Source organism: Capsicum annuum, chromosome 12, assembly GCF_002878395.1.
Source record: "Capsicum annuum cultivar UCD-10X-F1 chromosome 12, UCD10Xv1.1, whole genome shotgun sequence".
Classification (NCBI taxonomy): Eukaryota; Viridiplantae; Streptophyta; class Magnoliopsida; order Solanales; family Solanaceae; genus Capsicum; species Capsicum annuum.
Window position 1 is genome coordinate 5,488,107 of NC_061122.1, and position 15,074 is coordinate 5,503,180.

The 15,074-nt window shown below is 28.1% G+C and overlaps 1 protein-coding gene across 1 annotated transcript in view; it reads right to left on the reverse strand.

Moving 5' to 3' along the window:
- LOC107850494 (O-fucosyltransferase 39) overlaps positions 1 to 2,284 on the reverse strand; it is a 5,619-nt gene extending 3,335 nt beyond the window's left edge. The window contains exon 1 of the mRNA XM_016695065.2: positions 1,848 to 2,284. Within this exon, the coding sequence (XP_016550551.1) occupies positions 1,848 to 1,949 (102 nt within the window). The 5' untranslated portion in view covers positions 1,950 to 2,284. The remainder of the gene's footprint in view (positions 1 to 1,847) is intronic.
- Between the last annotated feature and the right edge of the window lie 12,790 nt (positions 2,285 to 15,074).

A 15,074-nucleotide genomic window follows, 5' to 3' on the forward strand; every position in this document is an offset into this window, starting at 1 on the left:
CCCCCCCCCCCCCCCCCCCCCCTTTTTAACTTTCATACCGAACACAAGAAAGTAAGTACGAAACCATTTATTTTCCTAGAAAATGTTTTCTTGGAAAATAACATTTTCCCTCCTACCGAACACACCGTACATCAAGCCTTTTAAATTCAATACTGCCAACTGACATTGAAGCCAAAATCACGGATAGATATAATTATTTTACTGCTTGCCGCTTAGTTCATCCGACCACTTGAGAAAATAATAATTGTTTCCTCTTATTCAGGCTAGGATATGCATCTCCACATGGCGTATTTCCCGAAAACTTATAATTGAGAAGAATAATCATCTTGCACCAAACAGAATTTTCTTATTATTATTTTGGTCAATAGCAACATCTTTCACTGTGTTGATATACCAAACATATAAAAAATTAACCCAAAAATCAGATCTTTTCAATGACACAAGACTTAATTCTATACAGACTGTACAGTCAACAGATCCAAAACTTCCCATTCCTAAAAAACAGGCTAGTTGCATGAAGATGAGTTTATACTGGTAAAAAACATTAAAGAAAAGAGAATTAGTCCAAAGTCAACAGATCCAACTCATCCTTAAACACAAATTAGCCAATCACTACTAGATTCAGAAATTATACCAAAAGAATAGTTTTTCCCTAAGTTGCTCGGACTCTTCAAAAATGTCTACGGGTGCGTGTTGGATCGTCCAAAAATAGTGTATTTTTGAAGGATCCGACACGGGTGTAGCAACATTTTTTAGCTAGGTTCTGTTTCACTTTCTGTTTTTTTGATATCACAAGATACAGCTAGATTTAGAAATTATACCAAAACAATAGTTTTTTTCCCAATTTCTGCTTCACTTTCTGGTGTGTTGATATCACAAGATACTACAAAATCAGCAAATTCCACCTAACAAAAAACAACTTTCTTTCCACAAAGCTAGTAAACAAAACCCCATTTTCCACATACAAAAGAATTTCCCCAATTGTTCATACCTATCACAAATTCAAGATTAATGCTTTCCTCCTCAGATAGAAAAGTATACTCACTTAAACCTACAATAACACTATCTATACTTCCCTTTCTACCAACCCTAAGATCCAAATCTTTTTACAACCTTCTACATCACCATTTATCATAAGAATTTCCCAAACTTTATTCTAAAACCACTTTTACCTTGAAGATTGCATTTTTACCGTCAATTACATTAGACTACCAACGAAGAACACAAAACAGAAGGAAACAAACAAAGGCTAAATTCATGATCATTTTTAATGCTTTTTTCATTCACTATCCAACTTTTCCATTCAATTTAGATCAACAAAGAGCACAAAACAGAAGAAAACAAACAAAGGGTACATTCAAGAAACTCAAAGATTGAATTTTTCCATCACCCTCTTTCTATCCACCTTTTACAGACAATTTAGAACAGTAAAAAGCACAAAACAGAAGGAAACAAGAAACTCAAAGATTGCATTTTTTCTGCTTTTTCTATTCCAGCCAATTCCAACACACCATCAAAGAACACAAAACAGAAGAAAACAAAAAAGGGTGCTTTCAAAAAACTTAAAGATTGCATTTTTTTACTTCTTTGTTTCAATTCCATTAGACCACCAACACATAACAGAAGTAAACACAAAAAGGGTACATTCAAGAAACTTAAAGATTGCATTTTTCCATCATCCTCTTGCTCCATCTACCTTTTCCACTCAATTTAGACCAACAAAGAACACAAAAACAAGAAAGCAAAACAAAGATACATTCAAGAAACAACAAGAAGGGCTAAACAACTACACTTCAAATCACAAAACACAACCAAAATCTAAACAAAAAAGATAGAAGAAAACTTACAGAGAGAACAGTAGGTGAGGCATAGCTAAAAGTAAACAAAATAGGCAAAAGAACCACAAAAACACCAGCCATAACAACCCCTCCACCTCCTCTTCCACTCATGTTACAGTAGATTTCTGGTATTTAGCACAACCCAAATGAAAATATAAAGCAAATAAAGCAAAGGGTATGCCTAAAAACTCTCAAAAAAACTAACAAGAAAGGAATACAAGAAGGGAAAAAAGCAATATATTTTTCCAAGAAAGAGAAAGAAATGAAGAATCAATAGGAAGAGAAAGAGTAAAGAAGGGCCAATATCATTATGAGCCTTAGTAAAAGCATCTCACATGGGTGCACCTATCTCCATATATAATATCAATAACAGATATACCAAAGAAGAAAAAATAGGAAACAAAATCAAAGTATAATACTAATAAAACCAAACAAGCTAACAGCTGCTAAAAGTGATTTTCATTTTACTTTACTTGGTTACTATAATAACTACCTATGTATTAATTTTTTTTTTCATTTTAGACCGTTAACATAATCTTGGTTCACATTAACTTGATAGCAAGAAATTATATTAAAATTTTAAATTTAATCATTACTAATATTTTATATAATTATTTGATAATATAAATAATATTAGAAGCAAATTATTTTGATACTCTATATATGTTTATTTATACTCCATTTGGATATTTCACTGATGTTGTTGCTGCTTAGAGGATTGTTAGCATAGAATTTTATAATTTATCGTATTATATTATATTGTATTGTTTTAATATATATATAATATTTAAATAAATTATATCATTTTTAGACGTTTCATTATGTCACATATTAACAATTTTAAAAATAAATTTATAAAAAAATAGAATACAAATAAAGTTATTATATAAAAATAAGATAGATGATAAAATAAATTATAAAATAACAAAATAAAGATAAAATGGTTAAATAAAACAATTATATTCAATCGATCACTATATAGATATTCATCGCTATCTAACATGAATTTAATAATACGAATAATAAAATTTAAACAGTAACTACTAAAATAAGCATATTATTTAAACCAACAAGGCAATAGATAACAACCATTCAAAGAATGAAAAATTAAAATATATTTTAATACACTCAACATATATTTTCGATCTAAATTCATAAAACTTACAAATCTTCTCTATTTTTTTTTAATTGAAAGCGAGGGGCACTATATTTTTGTGAGGGTAATAAATTAAATGTTGGGGGTGGGTGGTCGTTATCAAGATGTGCAAAGAGGAGTTTAAACCAATTACAGCCAAACAACAAATAAATGCATTGAAGTGAGAAAACATGGAAAACTATATAATATAATAATAATAATAATAATAAATAAAAAAAGTGTACATCCCACCGCTATGTACGTGGCAAAAAATTAAGGTGGGTTATGCGTCTTTTTATTGATTAAACTTTAGTGTTGTTGAATGTCACCGGCAGAAAAGACTTTATTATAAAAAAACATATACGTTGTGTGCTTTTAATGTGACTGCTAATAATGGTGGCAATGCCAATAAGGCAATTTAGGTAGTACCATGCCACCGACACTTTTCTCTGCTACAGGTTTTTCACACAATCAAAGTACATCCTATTAAAAATAAATATCTAATGTAATGTATTTTATTTTACTTTTATTAAATATTATTTTTTAAAAAATATTAAATTTATCATATTTGAGAGTAACCTAATAAAAAAATTATTTTTTTTTTTTTTTTTAAATATCGAGTCGATAGTAAACAGTACAAATGAACGATAGAAAAAGAAGGAAGGTGCATGGTGAACTCCTTTTGGTTGTTGAGGGTGGGATATGGAGGGATGAACTTAGTTATTGGATATTTTTAAAATTCAATTGTGATGATTCGATAGTCGATAATTGAAAGTACACACTAAATATTAACATTAAAAATTCAATAAATATACGAATTAAATTTCAGTACGATGAATCTCAATTTAATTCAATAATTTAATTTTCAATAATTTATTTCTGTTTTTGACCATGAATGGTTTGTAATACTATATTTTTAGATTCATTTATAAATCTGAAGATGATTTAGGTTAGGGTTTAAGCTTATTTCTTTTAGTAATGAAAAGTTTTATGAGAAAATATTAAGTTATAGTTTGAAACTGTGTAAGATATATTATAGATATTTGATGCATATTTATTATTTTTTCTGTAGCGTTGAGCAATATATGGGCAAGAAATTGTTTCGACCGCTAAAGTTGTTTTATGTTACAAGGGTGGGACGTTGCAATATATGTGGGGAAGACCTCGATAGATTGTATATACCAATAAAATAAAATAAGAATCCAAAGGTAGGGTCAGAAAATAGTTTAATTCATGAAAATATTAACTCTTTTAGAAATTGATTACGTTTAAATCATGTCAAATCAAGAACAATCAATATTCGAATGTTATCGAGAAATGTAATTTTCAAGGATAATATTTATATTGACTTATAAGGATAAAGTAAATAATAGCCTAAAAAGAGATATTTTGCATAAATCAATTGGAGCTTCATTTAGTCATGTGCTCGAGAGATAATTTGCATAAATCAAAATATTATCACATGTTCCAGACTAAAATTTTCAAATTTATTTTTTAATTATGGTGATTTTTTTTTTCCATTAAATTGTCTTTCAATGAAATATCGTCACATGACATGAAAGGAGTAATTATATTTTCTTATTTCTCGTTAGGTGTTTGGTATTTGAACGATTATGTTTAAATTTGGATAAAAAAATCTCTTATTAAAAGTAAAATAATTCTTTATTCGATAAAATTTAAATACGAGATTTCTGATTAAAAAATACAATATTATTCACTTTAGTTATTGGATAAAGAAAGTAGTGTAATTATCTTGATCTTATGGGGATTCATTCACATTAAAGAATAAAGTCTTATTCAATAGTCCAAATCATGGAATTATTGGTTTCAATAAAAATATTCCCCACACCATTAATATTGATTGAGAATTAATTGCTTTAGGTACCTAATATTTTACTTTTCAGTAATATAGCTTAATGCATCTAGCTGTAGGAATTGATTCAAAAGAAAGAAACTTTATCACATACAGATGGAAATTGATTAATTTACATACTATATATATTCTTTGTCAAATCACTTAATTATAATAAGTTGAATTCGCTTGACGTAAATAACCTGAGTGAATAAGTCTTTATCAGAAACTCACTCTCCTTCTATATATATATTGTTGTTACGTTGAATTCGATTAATGTAAATAATAGGTATAATAATTCATCATCGGAAACTATTGTGTCTCAGGGAAGAGACGGACCATAAAAGTCTATTATACGCAAATCTTAGCTTGATTTTCTGTGAGATGCTATTTTCACGGCTTGACCCAGTGATCTCCTGATCACATGACAATAATTTTATCGCTTACTCCAAGATTTCCCTTCAAAAAATAGTCTGATGTACTAAATCTCCCGAGAAATTCAAATAATCCAATTAACCATATACTGGACTATGTTCAATGCTCCTATAATGTAATACTCACAAGTCCCATCTTTCCTTAAAAGGAAAAATCTTCAAACTCCTCACATCCAATATTCTTGAACTATGATCAAAATTGTTACGATACACTCGAACTTCACAAAAGACCTATTGTCCCCTTGAACTCATTTCTCACCCTTTTATGCTGACGCGATATTTTTATTACATAAAATAAGACTCACATCAGCTAAATATTGATAAAAATATGTTAAAATTTAGTTCGAAGGGGTAGAAAATTTTTGTAAAGTTAGAATGTGTCGTAACAAATTTAATCATAATTTAGAAATACTAAATGCTTTACTCATAAAAATATAGTCTCGATGTGCACAAATATTGTTGCCTCGATTATGTGTATTTGACTTTCTTTAACGTGTGATATGAGTATAAACTCTTTAATGCATAATAAATTAATACATCAATTTGTGAGTAATGCTTATTTTAGCATAAATTTTTTCACTAGCTTGCGGTTAAAGGAATTTGTGACTTTTTAATTTAGTGTTTGTTTGAGATTGCTTATTTTCTGCAATAAGCATTTATTTTGAGAAAAAATCTTTTTTTAAAAAAAAAGAAGGGTGTTTGATAAACTTATAAAAGTACTTTTAAAATAAACACAATCAGTTATTCTGCTTCTGGGAAGAAGCAGGAAATTTCTGCTTTTCAAAAAAAACAGAAGCAGAAAAAAAAATTATGATAAAAATATTTCTATCACATACACACACATATATATATATTCCTAATCTATTAATTAACATATCTTACAAGTTTGATTAACACTTGATTTTTAAAATTTACATTTCATATTTATGTCATAATTTTTTATGATTTATATATTATTATTTTATTTTCACTCGTTTTCTTTAAATAAATTTGAAAAAAATCATTGATGATGATGACTAAATAATATATATATTTTTATATTTTATTATTAATGATAACAATTGACAGATAAATCATATCACAAGATTGTATTTTGATAACACATGCAAATTTTTTCTCAAATATTTAATTTTAAATAAATAATTCATGAAAAATGACATATTTGTTACAATATATATATATATATATATATATATATACGGTATATATAATAAGTATATTTAAAAAATATATTTAAAATTACAGAGAGAACAACACAGTAAATTTTGACATAGTAAGAATATATACACTCATAGTAAATTTTGACACAATGAAAATATATTTTAAAAATAATAAATAACAGATAGAATTTTATTTTAAATATTTGTTATCATGTAGTATACATATATGAATTTGGTTACTTAGTTTTAGAATTGACAAGATAAAAATATATCCAAAAGAAAAGGTAAAAAATAACATATATAATCTCATTTAGATACTTGTAAGAATGATTATAGTGTTTGCTTACTTTTAGTAAATTTGACAAAATAAATGTATCCAAAAAACAAGGTAACAAAAAGTAGATAAATTCTAATTTTAAAATAAGATAACAAAAAGCAGATAGATTCAATTGATATGTACAATTAAAAGAACATTTGGAGTTTGAAAAAATAAATTTTCTCTCCTACGTTTAATATCATCTTTTAAATTCGACACTCAAGTTCATCTTGTTACAACTACTATGACTATACTTAATTTCATACAACAACACTCTACTACTGCTAAAGACTTTAATTATTATGTTAACGAAGACATCATCACAGAGATTGAAGAAGCAAATCAGCCTTTTGGTATACCTTCAGAAATACAAGACAGATGTTCTACAAGTATGGAGACATTGCATGATAAATTTAGAGATGAAATCGTTGAAAATTTTTGTAATGTATGAAGGACTAATTATTTTTGTCGTTAATTTTTTCATATGGAGTGATTTAATTTATGAAATAACTTTTTTATTTATTTTTGTTTGATGTTTTAAGTAATATTTAAATTATTTAAGTAATATATCACCATTTAATTTTTTTAATGTATCTATGTATATAAATGTTGATTGAAAATTTTAGAGTACGTACTTTTAAATTAAATAAATAAAATTTAATCAAAAATATTATAATAGATATTTAAAATAAATTTTCTCTGTTGATTTTAGTAATAAAAGTCTATTGATAGATGTCCTTTTTTATCATTTGTCTCAAAAAACACTTCTTGAAAAAGATTATCCAAACACAATTTGATTATCAAAAACACTTTTCAAATGAATTTACCAAACACAAACTATTTTTCTTTTAAAAACACTTTTTTGAAAAACTATTTTGAAAAAGTGTTTCTCAAATAAGCAGCTTTGTAACAACAATCTCATACGGGCTCTTAATGACTTCAATCGATAGAAAAATCTATCAAGACAAGGAGGAGGCATAAAACAAAATAGGTCGGGGCGGACCTATATGCATTTTTTTTACTTTACATCCATTAAATTTGATGCAAATTAGATATAATTATCTAAAAAGTATAAAAATTGGTATAAGCTTCAAAAAAAAAACACAAAAAATCAAGAAGATAGTTGGATGCTTTGATTTTCAGGCGAAACTTTAAAGCTTTAGGCGTGAATATATGTGTTCGAACCTGACGAGCAACCACAACTCCTTAATCCTGGGTTCGTCACTGGAATTGGCTTCGTATCTTCGTGTGAGAAAGACCCATGCCTCCATTTATAGCTTACATACCACCCATTTATGCTTCTCTTCTCTCGCGCTCCTTCACATTTCCTTTGCATTGCAAAGGAGGATGGACTTAGGTATTCGATTAAATCCAATTTAGATTAGGTATACTATCTAAAAAAATATTTAAAAATGGTACAAGCTTCAAAAAAGCACACAGAAAATCAAGAAGATAATTGGGTGTTTTGATTTTCACGTGAAACTTTAAAGTTTTGGGCGTGAATATGTGTGTTCGAACCTCACGAACACCCTCGACGCTTAAATTTTGAGTCTGCCACTGAAATCGACTTCGTATCTTCATGAGAAAGACTCATGCCTCTATTTATAGCTTTCATACTACCCATTCATTCTCTTCTTTTCTCGCGCTTCTTGACATTGCCTTTGCATCGCAAAAAAGAAGAAGAGTTTATATCGAAAGGTAAAATAAAGGTGTATGTATAAGTTCAAAAGAGCTATAATAAGATCTCGAAATGAAATTGGAAGAGCAACAAAGCCTAGGGCTTGCACATTAACCGAATAACAACAATAACATACCTAGTGTATTCTCACAAAGTGGGGTCTGGGAGGGTAGAGTGTACGAAGTCCATATCACTACTTCAGACGAAGCAGAGAGGCTGTTTCTGATAGACCCTCGGCTCAGGATCGATAATAATATAACAAACAAAAAACATAAAATTAAACGACAAAAATGGATATCACACAGCTGAATAGTAAAGGAAACAAGACATCTACAAAGTAGTATTATAAACTAGCTATACGAAATCATAGACAACACCATGCACAAGAGGCTACAAGAAACTACAGGTACGTATACAAACAGAGCACTATGACATACTCCCTCCACCCTAAATTACCATCTCAAATTTTCTAATTTGATTTCTCATTTTACTTGTGCTGTACTATGTGTTTGTGTGATATCTCGTGACTTGAGCCGGGGGTCTTTCGGAAACAGCCTTTCTACTTCATCAGAGGTAGAGGTATGGACTGCGTACATCTTACCCCCCCCCAGACCCCACTAAGTGGGAATACACTGGGTTTGTTGTTGTTGTTGTTGTTGATTTCTCATTTTACTTGTCTTTTTTTATTAATCAAGAAGAGACAATTTTTTTTTATCATGTTTTACGCTTTGCATTAATTACTTTTTCTTCAAATTAAAATGTAAACATCATTTAATAGGAGTACTAAACTAATCATGTTATTAATTATTTTTCTTAATCAACGTGTCATCTCAATTTGGGACAGATAATTTGAGATGGAGGAAGTATATAATATTCATGTTCGATTCTAATTACCGAGTATGTAGTTATTCGATCGTGGTATCTTATAGCTCGTAAGGATTTATCTTCTAGTGTACTCGGTTTGTATCTTATTTTATTTATCTCAATGTATGTGATACTTTTTTCACTTTTCAAGAGTCAAACATAGTTTAATTAGTTTGACTGTGAATTTCGACATGAATTTTTTACATCTTGAAAATAAAATTTATACAGAGTATTTGAAAACTATGTAAAAAACACTATATATGATAAAAATTGTCAGTTCAACATATTTAAAATATCTAAAAAATAACAGCCAAAAATAAACTTAGTTAAATCATGAAATATTAACGAGTGTCACATAAATTAGGATGAAGTATAATTTTAAAAATTACTACCATCGGTTTTAAAATTTAAAATCACCAATGGTTCTTCTTTTTAACACTCCTTAAAAAGAAAAAGAGATATCTTTTTGTAAATTCTTTATCCCAATCACACATAAACTTTCTATATATTCTCAATTACATGTAATTTTCTTTTTCCATCTTTGAGATTGTGATGCTTTACTTTCAACAAAAGTAGAGGAGATTCTATACTAATCCAATGTACTATATATATCATCTCAATTATTATTATTATTATTATTATTAATAATAATAATAATAATAATAATAATAATAATAATAATAATAATATATCATCTCAATTAAAAAAAAAGAAAGTTAAATTTGTTACTCTGATAAATTATTTCACGTAATTTTTCTAATCGTGCTTTTTTGCTTTACTTTCTCTGTATCTATATGCAATAATAAAAATGTAGTATCTGGAAGCAGTAAAATTCTAAAATTATAAACTATTTAAATTCCAATGCATAGGGGAAATAAGACAAGACACACATTTATCTGACATTTTGATTCTTATTTCAGCTAGTAACTTATTTGTTTTACTCTTTTGTTTAAGGATCATGTCATTAAATTAAAGGATAATTATACTATTGATTATTGAATAAACAAAAATGAAAAGAATAAAGAATCTTAAGCAAATTGTTAATATTATTTGCTAAAGATGTTTCACCTAATGATCTATATCTTATAAAATTCTCTTTCGTACAGCATGTTAACTTTTTGCTAATTTTTAATTGACTTTATTTGTCATTTTGGAAAAAAAATAATAAAAAAAGAAACCCAAAGGAATTGGACAAAGTATATAATTAAACGATTTGGATGACACGTGGAAGCTCCTTATACTGTCAATAATTCAGCCAAACCACTATAGAGATTAAATAATTTCTTTCAAGTAGAAAAATATTTTCTTTAAAATTGATAATCATAATATTTATGTATTAGTAGATGAGTGATATATAATTATGAAGTACATGTACAAAAGTGAATAATTAAGTTTTTCCTATTTAATTTTCAAGTGAAATAGTTTTTATACCCAAAAATAATCTCTCTTTTTTTTTTCCAAATTAATAACAACCTCAGATGAAATAGAACAGTTATTTTTGTCTATCCCGACTATGAAAAATTTGACAAATTAATAGGAAATCCGAAAATCCTATGAACAAATTACCTTCGATGAAGTACTAGAAATGGTAGCAACTAATTTCTTTGCATGTTTATTCTTACTCGTACCTTATGACGATAGAATAATTATTTTCGATAAATACTTAAATAATAACATATATCAAAATTAATAATAGAAAAATCATCATAAATTATTTATTTTCGTTAGATATGGTGTATCAAAATTCTTGAACCCTAACTTACGCAAACATGAGATTCGAATGACCATGCAATGCATAATCATATGAAATCAACTTTGTGGATTAATCAACTTTATAGATCCTCGATTCAAAGAATGAACCTTCGAAGTACTGAAAAAATATCATTGGCATGAAATAGACACATCGATAAAAAAATTTGAAATTTCAAAAATATCCTCGACATTAAACTGATACGTTCACAAAGAGATGTCTGCTTCTGATCTACTATTATCAGTATTGATGATTAGTACTCAAAAGACATAAATCTATTACTATACTAGTTTTTTCGGGTGGAATTGGCTTATTATTGTGGATTATATTGTAATTATTTACGTCGGAGAAAAATAATTTGTGTTTGACTAGCTCATTTCAAAACTGCGTTTTAAAGAAGAAAAATCTTTCCAAAAGAATATGTTTGAATGTCAAATTGCAAACATAACAAATATAAAATATATTTAACTAATAGTTAAACTAATAATAGATAATCTAGTAAATATATTTTTTCGATCAGAATATATTTATTTTGACGTATCATTTGTTGCATTATTTGTCGTCTCTATGGCCGAAAGCCTACCCTCTCTTCGATATATAGTAGGTATAGGACTTGACCGTCTACAGTTTTATTGTATATGCACGGGGTGAAAATTTTGTCATTAGTTGCTTAATCCGATTCTTCTTTGCGTCTTTCAACCAAGTTAATTAAAAAAACTTTTATTTAGTCAAGACGTCGTTCCCGTACCATCAATTTGAAAAGAAGCCTCCTTAAGTTGAAGAGTTTGGAAAGGTTCTTACTGAATCTGACTTATAGTGAGCATTTATCAAAAAATGATCTTGGTTATCAAATGATTGAACAAATGGAAGCAATTTACTCACAAATCAAAGTGTGAATTTCCATTCAAAATCTTGAACATTCTTTTTGATTGAGAGTCGAGTAGGCAATTTATGTTGATATGGGTGCATGCGGTAGCACCTCTGGAGCCATCTAACGATTGAAATTTTCCTCCTTAACCAAAGGCGGAATCAACCCCCCCCCCCCTCCCGAACCATCATTGCAAGAGTGATAGTTTGTGTTTTTGGTCAAGGGGATTTGTTAAACACGAATGACGAATCTAGCCACCACTTTCTCAATTTAAAGAAAGAGAGAGGGTGCGACTCAAATCCGCAGCGTATCGTATCTTGCGCCAACTTGCGCTATCTGAATAGGTTTCATAGCAAGCCGTACAACGCAATAAAGGAGTCCATTCAGTATGGAACCAAAGTATGCCCAACAACTAAAAAAAATATCATTCTATGTCATATAAAAAAAAACATCAAAATTGGCTTTCTGCACTTATTAAGTGCACAATGCCTTTCTATTTTAACGATAAATTCATTCACGGCACCAGAGAAGGTCACACTTAAATTGTGTACTTTTTAAGTGCACAATCCATTTTTTTTATGGATTGTACACTCATTAAGTGCACAATTCATTTTTTATGAATTGTGCACTAAATAAGTGCACAATTCTTTTTAAAATAGATTGTGAACTTATTAAGTGCACAACGTTTTTTAAATAGATTGTGCACTTATTAAGTGCACAATCTCTATTCATTTTTTTACAGCTGGCATTTAAAATGTTTATTATTATATATATGTATTTGTATATAAAAAAAATTATATTATGAATATGATAATTTGTTATAAGCATATATGATTTTTATTTTATTTTATTTTTTAAAGGGTAATCTATTTAAAATACAACAACAACAATAATAATAATAAAATAAATTGCCCTTTAAAAACATAAAATAAAATAAAAAGAATAAATAATAATAATAATAATAATAATAATAATAATAATAATAATTGTTATAAGCTTTCAAACTAAACAATTTCACCATAATAATAATAATAATAAAAAGCATATATTAAAGATGCTAATTACAAACTATCCTATTTTCTAAGTGTGATTTTTAATTCTATTGTTACTTTGTAAGATAAATCTATTAATCTAAATAATTTTATTAAATCATTTCATTGTCTTTTAAAAATTAGAAAAAAAAAATTACTGTGATAATTTAAAAGTGGATGACTTTTTATATGATAAATAAATAAAAGAGTGATTTATGTGTGATAAACTTTAAAGTTAGATAATTTATATTAATAAAAAAGAATTGTATGATAATTTTTTCACCCTATTTTATTCATGTTTTTTTATTTTGTGTAAATAAATTTAAAAATAAAAAAAGTATGACATTTCAATAAAAAGTGAAAAGGATAATAATTACACGGAATTCACAATGTGCACTTGTCAAATAATGAAAAGCCTCACACAAATATGACATGGCGCACCTCATCCACCATGAAATTTTCCGTGTTAAGAGTATTTTTACTTTAACAGAGAAATACTATTATATTCGTCAAAATACAACATCATACATAGACGATTCTCTTTCAACGATACAAAAGGTAAATGAACATCATCAAATTATATATCACACTAATGCTCGAAATTAGCTTTAAGATCCTTTTGACCTTCAACTCCTTTTGTTGTTTGTTAGTCTTCTTCAACAAGCCCAAAACCACAACAATCCATTGCTTGTGCAAAAAAGTGAACAATATAAATAAATGGATTGTGCACTAAAAAAGTGCATAGTAAATAAATAAATAAATAAAATGAAAATTTCATGCGTAAAAAGTGAATAATAAGTGCACAATCTATTTAAAAAACATTGCGCACTTAATAAGTGCATAATCTATTTTAAAAAGAACCGTATACTTATTTAGTGCACAATTCATAAAAAAATGAATTGTGCACTTAACCATAAAAAATGGATTGTGCACTTAAAAAGTGCACTATCTAAGTTTGACTTTCTCTCGCGCCGTGAATGGATTTGCCGTTAAAATAGAAAGACATTGTGCACTTAATAAGTGCACAAAACCTATTTTAATGTTTTTTTTTATATGGCATAAAATGATTCTTTCTTGAGAAAATACGTAATTACCCCCTTGATATTGTCCGAGATCTGCAAAAAGACACCTAAACTTTAATTTCGACCTATTACCCCATGATTCTTTTTTATTTCGTTGCAAACACATCATTTTGACCCCCTGCGTGTACACACGCTTCATAGGCGTGTGAAAGGGCTCAAATTTGACTTTTTTAACTAATAAAAAGGTGTCACGTGTAAATAATTAATATATAATTTATATATATTTTTTAAAACGAAAAGATTTAATATTTATTTATTTATTTAAATCACCCTCCCCCTCCTCCCTAACCCACCCTTTCTTATTCAACACCTTCAACACCATTAAAGCTTCATTGAAGTGTTTTTTTTTAAATATCATTAAAGTTCCTTTAAAGCTCAACACAATATCTTCTTTAACACCATTAAAGCTCCATTGAAGCTTTTAAAAAAAAAATCTTTAAAACTCCATTAAAGTTCCTCTACTAAAGCTCCATTAAAGCCCATTTAACTATTTTTAAAACTCAATTTAATCATTTAACTATCTTTAAAACTCAATTCAATCATAAAATAATTTTTTCAATTGATTTGAACAAAAAGAAAAAAAATGGACGGAAAGAGATTTTGACGGATCGGGAAGGAGGGGGGGGGGGGGGGGGGGGGGGGGGTGTTGAGGGGGGGGGGGAGTGAAGGGAAGCTGCTGGACGTCGGGGGGAAGGGTGCTGGATGGGGTGGAGTAGGGGAAGAGGGAGGTGTTAAATTAAAAATAAAATAAAATTTTATTAAAATATATATATATATATATATATATATATATATAAATTAAACGTATTTGATACGTGGCAGTACCTGATTGGTGCGTGTGTTCACTCTATTTATTGTGACTGAGATTAATCAAAAAATGATGTGTTTGCAACAAATTAAGTAAGAATCGTGGGGTAATAAGTCGAATTCAAAGTTTAGATATCTTTTTAAAAATCTCAACTAACATCAATGGGATAATTATGTATTTTTATTTATTTTTTAATTGCAGACATACTTTGGTTTCGGACACCATCTTCAAGGCCCCGATGGTCAAAGGAAAGTGAAA